General features: G+C 42.8%; 1 protein-coding gene across 3 annotated transcripts in view; it reads left to right on the top strand.

The window, feature by feature from the left end:
- Positions 1-4,593: 4,593 nt before the first annotated feature.
- The window catches only part of CDK8 (cyclin dependent kinase 8), a 99,730-nt gene continuing 90,414 nt past the window's right edge, over positions 4,594-13,909 (top strand). For all 3 annotated transcript variants that reach the window (XM_082601945.1, XM_082601946.1, XM_082601947.1), the window contains exon 1: positions 4,594-4,812. In XM_082601945.1, the coding sequence (XP_082458071.1) occupies positions 4,685-4,812 (128 nt within the window). In that variant the 5' untranslated portion in view covers positions 4,594-4,684. The remainder of the gene's footprint in view (positions 4,813-13,909) is intronic.

Genomic DNA, 13,909 nt, shown 5'->3' on the forward strand with positions numbered 1-13,909 from the left:
AGGAAAAATGCCAAATGGTTTAAAATGACTGCCCCCCTTTTATTATTATTAAGGTCCATTTCAATCTTTATAGAAACCAAGCCAGTGACACACATTCTAATTCTAAATAATTCTGCAAACTATGTCCTGGGCACTGTGGGGAGACACAAGATAAGTTACAGACTCAGTCATTAAGGTGTTTATTAAAGGAAAGATATATTTTTAAGTACATAAAATAAATGACTACAGTACAAGTTAGCTGTGATGTTTCTATGTGAGTTACAAATAAAGTGCAATGGTGCCAGGGCTGGGGTAGGAGTTCACGGTAGAGAAAGTTCATATTCAGTTGTAAGAACCAGAAAAGGCTGCATGACTAACTTAGGCATCTGAGCTGTATCTTGGAGGATGGGTAGGCATGCAAAGGTCAGAGATGGTATGAGGAAGCATCCAGCCTTTGAGGATTGGACAAAGGTATACTTGGCATGAGCATGAAGCACACTGAACAGCTAATGAAGGCCTGAGCTCGTAGGGTTGGCAGGAAAACAACAGAACGTCTGTCTACTGGCATCGCTGTGCTGGGGAATTGGGAGGTTCAGGACATGGTATGGTATGTCCAGTTACAGAAATTTTATGTTTGCGATGACAGCACATTATCCCCTGAGGCTGAACAGGAGGCAGTGGAAATGTGGGGCTGGTGTCTGAGAGGCATGTTTAGACTGGAGATGTTAAATTTAGAATGAAAAGAACCGCATTTTAAGAAAAGAAGCATGAGCGTGATTTGCGCATTGTCTGGGACATGGACCAACGAGGGTCACAGACTCTACAGTGTCACTGGAGGTCATTGTGGAGCAAAGAGACATGATGTCAGGATGACCGGAGGCTGAAAATCAAACTGAAACTGCAGCTCTTAGTCCCTGATGTGTTCAATTCAGTCAAATAACAGTTAAGTCTGAACCTGATTCTTTGATCTATAGCAGGGTCCCCAACCTTGCTGGCACCAGAGACTGGTTTCATGGAAGACAAGTTTTCCACGGATGGGGGTGGGGATGGTTTCGGGATGATTCAAGTGCATTATGGTGAGTTGTGCACTTTATTTCTGTTATTATTACATTGTAATATATAATGAAATAATTATACAACTCACCATAAGGCGGGATCAAGTGGGAGCCCTGAGCTTGTTTTCCTGCAACTAGATGGTCCCATCTGGGGGTGACGGGAGACAGTGACACCTGAAGTGTGTTGCTTATGTCCAGTCTACTCCGTAAGATGCAGCTTAATTGTCACTTAATGGCCACTCACTGACATGAGTCTGCAAGCAATTGATTTATTATGGTCTCTGTGCAGTCAAACCTCTCTGCTAATGATAATCTGTAGTCGCAGCCGCTCCCCAGCACTAGCCTCACCGCCTCAGCTCCACCTCAGGTCATCAGGCGTTGGATTCTCATAAGGAGCGCGCAACCTAGGTCCCTCGCATGCGCAGTTCACAGTAGGGTTCGTGCTCCTAAGAGAGTCTAAAGCCACTGCTGGTCTGACAGGAGGCGGAGCTCAGGTGGGGAGCGGCTGTAAATACAGATGAAGCTTTGCTCACCTGCCCTGGTTCCTAACAGGCCACGGGGTTCCAGTCCATGGCCTGGGGGTTGGGGCCCCCTGATCTACAGGAAATCCTTTCCAAAACCAGGTTCCCTCCCTCCAGTGTTTGGAAGACAAGCATGTGCCCCAAGGGCTTCCCAGCCCATTGCTTTGGCTCTGCAGGCTGCTTCTTACCTCTCGTAACTGAGTCTCCGGCTGCTGCCCTTTCCTTTCCTCCAAGCCTGGACACAGGCTCCACAGGTAGGACCCAGCTGATATCTCGGGGATAACAGAAGGGAATTACCACACAGAAAAGAAAAACCTCAAGCTGGATATTAGATATGACTGCTCCTAACACATGAGCCAAGCTCCCCTTTAAGGGGCCCTCGTGGCTCTCTCTTCCTTTGCTCCCCATCGTGATGCTCCTTTAAGGGGCCAGCTTACCTCACACCACCGTGTGCCCCCGACCTGGAGTCCAGACCCCTAACTCACACCATAGCTGCAGAGAGTGAAGCAAGCCTTTCTCTTGCCTGGTCCGAGGCTGGCGTCCTTTCCTGCCCCGGGATTACTCATAGTAAGAACACTGTTAGTTAGCTTGACTATAGTAATCATTTCACTATGTATATGTGTATCAGAACGTCACGTCGTACTTCTTAAACCCATACAATTTTTATTTTTAAAAAACACTCCGTTTCTTCATGGGAAGGTCTTATCTTCATCCACAGGGTGGACAGAGTCAAAGCAGTAGTCAAAAGTACAGTTTAAGAAGGCAGAGACCTTCAGGGTTCAGGAATATCGTGTGCAGGGGCTGTGGGAGACAGGTGCAGGGGTGAGGTGGGGCAAGCCCAGTCTCATGCTTCTTCACAACCTTTTCTCTAGCGTGGTGGTTTGGTTTCTCAAGGTCTATGAGTAAATACTTGGACAAAAAGACACAGCACTGAAGAAATACAAAATATATATGTTTCAGGAAGAGTCTATTCTAAAACCATATTTAGGAGAAAAAATTGAATTCTGTAACTATGCAAAGGAGCAGTCCCGCTAGAGAATCACCCAACTGACATCACTGAGTGGAAACATATAACGCCCCATTCATGAAAGCTTAATTTTCTGGTGCACTTACTCTAAGCTGAGGTCTTTTATGTCTCCATTTTGCAAAGAAAGGAATTGAGGGTCCAGGGACACACTGCTAATAAATAGCACTTCAAGATTCAAACCCAGGCCCACCTAACCGGTCAGTGTGCTTAAACACCAAACAGTATTTGATGTACTAGGAAAAACAACTTCGTTTAAACCAGTGGTGAAGTCACTATTTTCTCCAGAGAAATCTGTATAAGAGCCCTTCTGAGGGTTTTTCATAAAATGGTATCATGGTCATCATTTGTACATAGATATTTTGGACACAAACATCCTTACTCATTAATTCGACAAATGTTTACTGTGCACCAAAATCAAGCCGTGATACTAGGTGTTATGGAAGATGCAAATATTACTTCCTATAGGAATTTATAATCGAGCAAGGGAGAGGAAATAAAAGACAAAACAGAATTTGATGGGTACCACAGGAAAAGTGAAAAAAATGTGTGATGGAGGTTAAAAATGGGAGAGATTATATGTCCTTTGGGAGCTGGGGAGTTTTCGTGGAAACGATAGCAATTGGGAAAAGTAAAATAAATATAAATACAAAATTAATATAAAATCAAAAAATGAAAAACAGACGTCTAAATAAGGGGGATAAAACAACATGAGGGATTATTATCAAGATATCAGGACTCCTCCAGCTGACACCTTTCCTACCTTAAAATTATCCACGGTTTCCATGGATTTAGATCCATTGCTGTAATCATGGCTAAAAATTGCCGTTCGTATGGGCAGTGGTGCAGAGGTCATACTCAAAATAACGTCCCCTCTGAAAGGATGGGACGCACTGGGATGGTCTGTCACAAGAGTGATACTTTTCAGGAGCAGCGTGGCCACACCTCGCTGATTCACTTTTACTGATGTTTGTAATGTGTGTCAGCACATTGCTATCTTTGTGCAGCCCTTATCACACTGTGAACGACAAGAATACACCAAGTAATAGTCTGTGACCTGTTGACCAATACTTCGACTTTTTTCGATAACGATAATGCCCTTTAAACTCTGGAGTTCGGAAGTGGCGCAAAATGTGATTCTAATGCAAACTAGCCTCCCTCACGCTTGAATTTCTTTGGTTAAGTTTCTAGCCCAAATCAGACTCTAAAGACATCGCTGTAAAAAAAAAAAAAAAAAAAAAAAAAAAAAAAAAAAGACTCACCTCCCCTTGGACTACGAGTCCCATCACGCAACGCTGCCACAACCCCACCGCGGGGGGCGGAGCCGTAGGAGGGCCGGCCACGGCGGCGGCGCGTGCATTCTGGGCGTTGTAGTCTGGAGCCCCGGCCGCCGCCGGGACGCCCCACGTGGTGCGTGTAGCGACCGCTCTGGGCAGCGGTCACTGCGCTCTGTCCGCGCAGCCCTCGGGGAGCGGGGCCCGGTGGGGGACGCCGGCCGGCCGGCGCGGCGCGGGCCTCAGGGAGGGCCGAGCAGCCCGAGGCTTCGCGACGTTTTTGCGACAGCGCGGCCGTGTTCCGCGAGTCCCCTCCCTCCGCTCTCTGAGGAGGTACCGGCTGTTGTGCGGCGCTGCCTTTCTGTCTGAGTGGATGGGAGAGCGAGCGAGCGAGCGAGCGAGTGAGTGAGTGAGTGAGTGTGAACGTGTGTGAGCGCGGTGAGGCGCGAGCGCCCGAGGGGCAGTCCGCCGCGCCGTCCTGCCGCTGCCCGCCGCGGGGGCCGAGCGCGCGGCCGGAGCGCAGGGTCCGGCGCCCCGGAGCCCGCGGGGACAAGGGCAGCGACCGCGCTCCCTGCCCCCAGCCCTCGTCCCTCGCCCTCCTGCGCCCGGGGACCGCGCCGTCCCCACCGGCCGGCCCCCGCCCCGCCGCCCCCCTGGATGTCCCCGGCGCCCTCGCGGGGCCTCCTCCTGCCGCCGCGGCCGGGCCGGCGCTGCGGCCGCCGGGCGTAGAGCGGGCGGGTTCCCGGGGGCCGCGGCTGCCGGAGCCTCCCCGGTCCCCACCCCCGCCCCGCGGCGCCGCGACCCCGCTCCCCGGCCTCGCAGGCCGTGACAATGGACTATGACTTTAAAGTGAAGCTGAGCAGCGAGCGGGAGCGGGTCGAGGACCTGTTTGAATACGAGGGCTGCAAAGTTGGCCGAGGCACTTATGGTCACGTCTACAAAGCCAAGCGGAAGGATGGGTGAGTGTCGGCGTCGGGCGGGCGGCGGCGCCGGGCAGGTGGGCAGCCTCCCTCCGGCCTGGGTCCGGCCGGCCGGGCTCGTGGAGGAGCTGGTGCCGAGGGGGCCGGGCCCGCACGAGACCCCGCGAGCCGCTGCCTCAGTCTCTCCTGGCGCCGCTCGTCGGGCAAGGGAGCTGTGTACTTTTATTTCAGGGGTTTCGGTACAGATTTCTTTAAAATTTCATTATGAAACGTCAGTTTAAATGATCTTTAAGGGGGGTCGATTTATTATGGGAACCTTCTGGGGCTTTCCTCAACCGCCTCTGGACTGACATCCATCAGTCTGGAAGGGAAGCTGGGATCCTTTTCCCCCACCAGTTTGTGGTTGATTTACGATCAAATTCGGCTTTTATATGGGGGAAAGAAATCAGCAAGTCAGTGTGGTTCTGAAGAGTTCCTGCTGGTGATCACCTGCCGCAGAAACGGAGTAGTTACTCTTTCGATATCATTAGCTGTGAGTTTTACCTAGAACAATGGGGGTTTGGTGCAGGGTGGGTGGTGAGGAAAAAGGCTGATGACAAATAGGGGAGTCTTGTTCAGGCCGTTCCCCCCAGATGTAGCAGCTGGCAGTGAACTTTCAATAATCTCTTTGCTTCAGATATTCTTCCCTAGAAATATTAAGTCTGAGTGGTAATGCTCCCGATTTAGTTGCCGAAACCGGCAGGTGAAGTGTTCACTTTTCCTTTGTCACTAGGTGAATAGCTTGTGATATTGACAAAAGAGAAGGCATTTCTTAGTTGAGAAAATATAATTTATTAACTCCTTGTTTTCCTCTTCTAAAAACGGATGTTGTCTTTATCGCCTTTGACACTGTAGGAAACTGCTGGAAAGAGAACGTCAAAGCTTGTTATATAATCTTTAGATTTTACTATAAACAAAGTAGGTTTACTTGAACATCACCGTTAGTTTGGTTAGCTGCTGTTTAACGTTGAAGATAATTGCTTTTTTCCCCCCAAATCACACAGGAGGGTATGTTCAGAACTATATTAGCACTACAAAAATGGAACCATTCATAAAGCTGAAGTTACCTGGGCTGGGGGGGAAGCCACATTTATAAATACTTTAGTATTCTAAATATTGGCGAAAGAAGGGTCTACCTATTCAACATTTTTCTTGGATTTACTGAGATACCTTTCTAAAATAACTTCAAATGGACTCTGAGAGGAAGAAGATAGTAATTCTCCTTAATTTGGAATGTGCATTTCCGTGCTTATATGCAGCAGTAAAGCAGTACTGGTATATGCAAAAGGTAGGGATTTGAAAACTTGATTCTGTGGGTGCTGCATGTCTTTAAAAGTACTCTCTAGCAGAATGGATAGTCTGGTGACACTTGAGAAATCAGCTTCTGGAGGTGTTGTTGACTCTTGTTTAATTGTATTTCTCATTGAAGTATTACTCTGTAATAACGTACATAATTAAAAAGTTATCCTTGTTAACTTCCCATACAATATTTTTTAAAGGCCTTACTCCATCTCCCTGTCCCGCAATATTATGTAATTTGGGACATATTTATAAAATCCCTGATCCCATGAGATTAGACATTGTAGTGCATTTGACCAGTCTGTCATCTTTTTAATAAAATTCTGGTGATCTTAAATTCTTTCTAATCTCTCTGAGAAAAACCAGTTCTATTTTCATAAATTACCAATTTAAGCTAATAAAACATACAAATTTTATTAACTTTGATTTTACATTTTATGAAAAACTGTAATATTGTTTACTAGCAAGAGGTACTTTTGACCACATTTTATATCTCATGGTCAAGTTTTAATTTAGGCTAAGAATAATTTTAGAAGAATTATACAATTTAAAATTAGCTGAATGTATAATATATGAACATTTCTTTGTCATTCATGATAACCAAAAAGTAGGTAGCATTGCATTTTGGAAAAATTAACTTTTTGTTTATAATTCTTTGGGCTTGTTTTCCAGTGGCCTCTAATGATTTTGTTTATAGGAAGAACTGTTTTTTTAAAAATGGATGAAATGTCAAGAGAGTTTTAAAATTACTTAAAACAGTTTTTGTGCTCCAGAGGGAATGTTTTTCGGCTTCTTATAACCTCACTCTGGTAAAATGAAGCATTGTATTTATGAAGCTCTTTTGATCTTATGTCAGTGAAATGTAATTTAATGCATTTTAGTCCTGGTAAAATAAAAATCTGTGGCTGTTTAATCTTTTATAAAAAGATGATGATCAAATAATTTGTTTCTAGTATTGATTTACTTTCAAATGAAATGATATATTCTGCAACTGAAATTTCAGAGAACTCTAGGAACCCAGACAATAACACCTTCAAAGAGAAGACTGAGATTTACAATAAAATGAGATAAATTTCATTTAGATGTATTTGGCTATTAAAATGAAGGTATCTAAATGTATCCTTTCAGTTGTCCAGTGAGCATCATAGACATGAATAATTAGTAATGGAATTTAGACCAGAGGAGTTAGCTGCTTAAATTATTGTTTTAGGAAATAAGACAGCTTGAAAGGTCATTTCTTTGATTTTAAGTATTGATAGTACTCTGCTGCTAGTAGACTACACTTTTGGTAAACTCAGAATTTTAAGGAGTGTGGGGAAGGTGGAATACTTTATTTGAGGCATGATTATATACATGGAAAGGGGGCCTTTTATAGTTGTGTTATTTTCAGATTCTAATAGAGTTAAAACATAAATGCATAGTAAATCTTGGGAATAATTCACTCTCACTGTCACATAAATGAGATAGAGAGTGTCCTTTGTGTCTGAACACCAGAAGGGTCCTCAGTGGGAAGCAGGGGGATTCATTTTCTTTCTGAGTCAATTGCATTTCCTCTTTGCAGAATTTAGGCAACCAAACTTATCTTGTTTAAAGGAATGGAAAAGTGTGAGAACCAGAAAACAATCTGTGTTTTAAAATTCTAAATTCTCATTATTGGCACTGAACATTGTAGAATTTAAAAATTAATTTGGGGTAAGAGTTTGATTTCCAAAAAAGAAAAGCAAAAAGACTTTTCTTGAATAGGGTTCTTAGGCTGCTGTACTCTATGTTCAAAAGAACAGATACTATATAATTGGGATTGTGTGTGTGTGAATGTGAGAGAGAGAGGGAGAGAGGGAAATATACAGAAAACTTTTGTTGGGGCACTTCTGTAGACAGCACAGAGATTAGTAGGCAGTGGTAATGATAATAATAGCTAAATTACTGAGTAAGTCTTAGGACCTGGGCAGAGCCCTTTACAGCCATCATCTGTTGAATCCTCACAAGTACCATACAAGTCAGTTGTGTTTTTTCAGTTTTATAGTTGAGGAGACTGAAGTTTAAAAAGGTTAAGCAAATTTGTCCATGGTTACATGACTAATTAAATGTCAGAGCTGGAATTGGGGGATTACAGGCAGGTCTCTTACTCCACAGCCCAGGCTCTTAACCATTATGCTTCATATTAAGATAAATATAAACATAGACATGGGGATTTGGTGTTTTAGTGGGTCATTCAGAAAACATGAATGCCTTATCACAGGACTAGTCTTTTCGATTAACTGATACTTTTTTAGTATGTTCCTGAACAGCCCTAGTTTTTCTAGTGCTGCAAAAGTAAGTGTGTAGCTATGTGGTGTGTACACACACACACATACGTGTATGTCTGTGTGTGTGTGTGTGTGTAGGACCAGACTCTAATAGGGCATGTTGGGATGTGAAAATTCTTCATCCAGTGCAAAGAGCTCTAAGCTGGGGAGACTGGAGAACTGAGTTCAGACTCTGCCTCTGATCACCAGTATGACCTTGGGCAAATCATTTGCCCTTGTAGACCTTTGTTTCCTTATTTCTAAAATTATGGGGTTTGAGTTGATCATTTTTAGGGCCTTCCTAGTATTATAGTTTGAGGAAGTAAAAATATAAAATACTTTTGCAAGATCAGGTAAGCAACCACTAAGACAAAAGTTTTACTTTAGACAGTAGTACACATCCATGTTTCTTAGTCTCATGCTTTAATGTGGGTTCTCATCAACTGCCAACAAGAAAATAAGTAGGTTCCGAAGACTTGTCAGCTCCCTTACCTAACATGCCTTGTACCTGTGGCATTCCCTCCTGTTTACATCTTAAGGTGTGGGATTTATGTGGCTGCTCCCCTCCTGTGAACCATTCATTTGGTGGCTAGCACGAGGAGCGCTTCTGATTTGATCTGCACTAGAGCTTTTAAGTCAGCTCTAATTCCTTAGTGTGATCGGAACTTGGTTGGAACCCTTTGTTTCCCCTGAAGGATTCCAATAGTTTTTCTTCTGACCATTGCTGAACCGTGTATCTAGGTTCAGTTTAAGTATTTCTTTAGATGTCAGAAATGCCAAATACAACATGTAATAATCCCCATCGCTGGGGATTTTGCATGCCTAATAAGGAATATTCCTTATAACATTAAAAAAATGTGAGGGAAAGGGACAAGCAGAATATTCACTATGGATTTCTTATCTACTTGCAGTTGAACTTATCTGCCTTAGATACTCAGTGCATTCAGATCCACCGGGTAGGCCACTTTGAGGTTTCATGCTTAGATCCCGTTTTATTTTTTTTTCCTTTTTAAAATAATTAATTAATTAATTTTTGGCTGTGTTGGGTCTTCGTTGCTGTGCGTGGTCTTTCTCTAGTTGCGGCAGGCGGGGGCCACTCTTCGTTGCGGTGCGTGGGCTTCTCATTGCGGTGGCTTCTCTTGTTGCGGAGCATGGGCTCTAGGCATATGGGCTTCAGTAGTTGTGGCTCGCGGGCTCTAGAGCACAGGCTCAGTAGTTGTGACGCACGGGCTTAGTTGCTCCACGGCATGTGGGATCTTCCCAGACCAGGGATCGAACCCGTGTTCCCTGCATTGGCAGGTGGATTCTTAACCACTGCAACACCAAGGAGGTCCCAGAGCCCATTTTCTTAGTAGCAAGACTGGCAAATTAATTCATTTTGGATTTGCTTATTTGATTATTTTACTGTTTCTTCTAACATTGCAAGAAATCTATTCCCTTATTCACTCAGCAAATATTTACTGGACCCTTCTATCTGCCAAGCACTGTATAAGGTATTGAGAATGCCAAGATGAATAAAATATTCCATTTTTGAGAAGACACCTACTGAGGAAACAAACTTAATTAACCAAAGCAATTTAATCAGCATTATGATAATTAATACAAGGTGCTGTTGGAACCCAGGCCTGGAAGCCCCCACCTGCTTAGGGCTTTCGGGATAAACCTCTCAGTGATGGCAGCACTTCGTTGACTCTTGAAGGACAAGGACGGTCTCATCAGAAAGGGCATTTCTTCTTTTAACTTAGTTTCTTTCTTTTTTTCTTTTTTTAATTTTAATTTTAATTTTTTGGCCGTGCCGCAGGGCCTGTGGGATCTTAGTTCCCCAACCAGAGATTGAACCCGTGTCCCCTGCATTGGAAGGGTGGAGTCTTAACCACTGAACTGCCAAGGAAGTCCCAGAAAGGGCATTTCAAAAGGAACAGGACAAAGGGTTTTTTTTTATTGTGCTCTTACAGACCCCAGCGAATTTTGTGGGTCTGAATTATGTCTTCCACGCCTTTCCTTGCTTCACCTTTTCTGTGGCCGGCATCACTGAGCTCCTGCTGTTTGTGTAGTGCCACATACATGTGCTACAAGTGTTCCATTGTACCCGTTGGACATGACGACGTCTCTGTGATTCAGTGTGAGGATACATTTATCAGCATGTTCTGAGCACCTTAACTGTCACAAGAACATTGGTGAATATCCAACTGTCTGATTTAGGAATATCTCTCATCTGTAAAACTGCCATGGCAGAACAATGGCCCTGGATAGCAGGTGACTCTCCTTTGGCCTCACCTCCCTGAGGAGTAGGGATCCAGAATTTTCTGTGCTGCTGAGATGGTGGTGGCCAACAGGTTGGAGAGGAATTCCTCTTGTTGGGACTCTCAGTTGTGTGAGAAGATGGCAGGGAGGTGGCTTCTGGCAGCCGAATTTCAGCTAGGAAAATAGAAATAATGACAAATTATTAGAAGTTACTGTAGGTCATTTGCAAGCTTATCTACTTTTTCAAAAATTAGTTCTCTTGGCAGTTGTGTTCAGAATTATGATTTACAAACATTTGAAATATGATCCATGTGTAAGTTGGGACTGTATATGCCAAATCAGTGTTGAGAAACAGATATTCTTCCCTGTGGCTGATGTCATCTTTTTTTTTTTTTTTTTTTTTTTGCGGTACCCGGGCCTCTCACCGCTGTGGCCTCTCCCGTTGCGGAGCACAGGCTCCGGACGCGCAGGCTCAGCGGCCATGGCTCACGGGCCCAGCCGCTTCGTGCCATGTGGGATCCTCCCGGACCGGGGCACGAACCCGTGTCCCCTGCACCGGCAGGTGGACTCTCAACCACTGTGCCACCAGGGAAGCCCTGATGTCATCTTTTTGTAGTGCCTTGTATTGTTGCATCCAACCCTCATTGTCTCTTTATGTTTTTATTCTTTTTCTGTTCTTAGCTGCTGCTAGAGAATGAAAATCCTACTGTCCTTACCTCTTTCAGAACAATTTGTAAATCCTTTCCTTCACAGCAGCTTAACTAGGCCTTGGCCATCTCTTTGTTACTTAGAAACTACTGTGATATTTTTTTGTCTTTAAATATTTCTTGTCACCTCAAGGCAGTTCTTGAAGTTGTCACTAAAAAGTGACTTTCACCCGTTAGTTTGATCTTAATACTTGAAGACCCTTAAGTTATCATTCTCTCAAAATTCTGTAGTATAGTGATTGTCAAAGTCACAAAACCAGTCTCTGCTGTAGTAGGCTGCTTCTACTGATAGAGTTATGTCTTGTCCTTCAGGTGTGTTGTCACAGAAAAAATGCTGAGAATCCCCTTTTTAAAATTGAGATACATCACATACCATAAAATTCACCCTTTTAAAGTGTGCAGTCTACTGACTTTTAGTGTATCCGCAAGGCTATGCAATCATCACCACTAATTCCAGAACATTTTTATCAGGTCAGAAGAAACCCCGTATCAATTAGTAGTCACTCCACATTCCCTCTCTTCCCAGCCCCTGGCAACCACTAATCTATTTTCTTTCTCTGTGGATTTGCCTATTCTGAACATTTCATGTAAATAGAAATATATAGTATGTGGCCATTTGTCTTTTACTTAGCATAGTGTTTTCAGTGTTCATTCATGTTGTGCATGTGTCAGTGTTTCATTCCTTTTTATGGTTGAAAAATATTGCTTTGTATGGATAGACCACATTTTGTTTATCCATTTATCAGTTGGTGGACATCTAGGTTGTTTCTACTTGGCTATTATGAATAGTGCTGCTATGAACCTTCATGCGCAAATTGTTGTGTAGATATATGTTTTTGGTTCTCTTAGGCAAATAGCCAGAGTCATATGGCAACTCTATGTTTAGCTTTTTGAGAAACTGCCAAATTTTTGAAAGCAGCTGAGAACCACTTTTGAGTGGCTTTACCTTGACTTTGGTTTAGAACCAAGATTTGTCCTTTGTCCACAAGACCTGGACACCTTAATTCCCAGGACACCTTATTAATCAGTAGCCCACCTTATTCCCAGGAAGGTGTTCACACACTAGTCTGTCTATTGTGGTGATTCTGAAATACAGACTAACACAGCTGCTCCTCCTCCATCAAATCAGACCGCCCTTCTGAACTTGTTCTCAGGCAGCACCTTGTGCTGGGAACAGTTTTCCCTCAGCTGAAATCGGTTCTAACATTTAGCTTCAGAAATCTTAACTGCTTTATCTTAACATACAACTCCAGTAATTCTCTCTTCACTCACCACCCCGCAAAACATAGTTAGTTCTTCATAGATATATTATGTAACTACATTAGTGTATATGTGGTTAATGTTTATATGTCCTTTGGGTCTTTCTGGTGAAGGTTTATGGGTTAGATATTATAGATTTCCTCTAGGGCAGTAATTGTGTGCCCCTTACTTCCTGGCATATTGCCAAATGTCAACAGGTATTTAATACTTTTTAATTTTTGGTGTACCTAAAATTCATATTTGAAAATTTTCCTTTTAAACTTGCTAAACTTAAAAACTTGAGCATATTTTGGAATAGAAAAGCAGCGCCTTGTGAAAATACCCTGAGGAGCAAAGTTTGATGGGCTGGCTAAATTGATACCAGGAACAGAATTGAACGAAACCAAAGGCCAAAGGCAGATGCAAGCTTTGTTAATTGACTGAACCAAATAGAAGTCCCAGGTATTTGAAAAATTGAGCCACTACAAAGAATAAAGTATTTTCTAAAGTATACCTTGTAAATGAATCAGTTTACAGGGGGATCAGACCTATATTTCTAACCTTAAGGAAAATATAATTAGTCTCTGAACCAGAGTTGACATTTAGTTTTGTTTAAACTCTTTGGTTGTTTCATATTTGAAGTTTCCTTTTGTTATGTGAATAAAAAATTATATAGTTTAACAACTACTCAAGGTAACTCAGTTACTCCTCTCTCTAGACAAGCTCTTTAAAATCCATAACTTTATTATAGCCCATGAATTCTAACAAATAATCATCCTCAGGAGAGGAATTCTTCACATCATGATGCCTACTCTGGGTGTTTCTGTACACCTGAATTTTATACCTTGTCTAGAGAACTAAGGGATTGAAAAAAAAAACAAACCCAAACTTGTCAAACAGTGGTATTATGGTTTATATTAAGCAAGTCATTATTTTAGGGGAAAGAGGAGGTAGGTATTGAAAAATTATTTTTATGAGGCTTCTGTTTTAAGGAAAGCCAATAAACCGTGCAAAATTTAAGCTCGTGTAGAATAAATACATTTGTTTGGAGTTTTTTCACTTTATGAAAGAAGCCCTTTAAGTAAGGGAGCTCTCCTAGCATACTTATCCTGTGACTCAGTTTGCCAAAAATTCAGTTTATACACATTTTCCAAGAAAATGTTAAGCACAGAGTAAGGAGTACTTACCTGTATTTGTTTTCTAGTGCTGATTTAACATTGAAGGTTCTTTTAAATGTGAACTTAAGTCATTTAAATATTTGATGTTCCATTATAGTTTCTCTTTAGCTGTAGTTTTAGGGGGGGACAAATAGGTGTATTTACA

Source organism: Mesoplodon mirus (genome assembly GCF_964341445.2).
Source record: "Mesoplodon mirus genome assembly, chromosome: 17".
Taxonomy (NCBI): Eukaryota; Metazoa; Chordata; class Mammalia; order Artiodactyla; family Ziphiidae; genus Mesoplodon; species Mesoplodon mirus.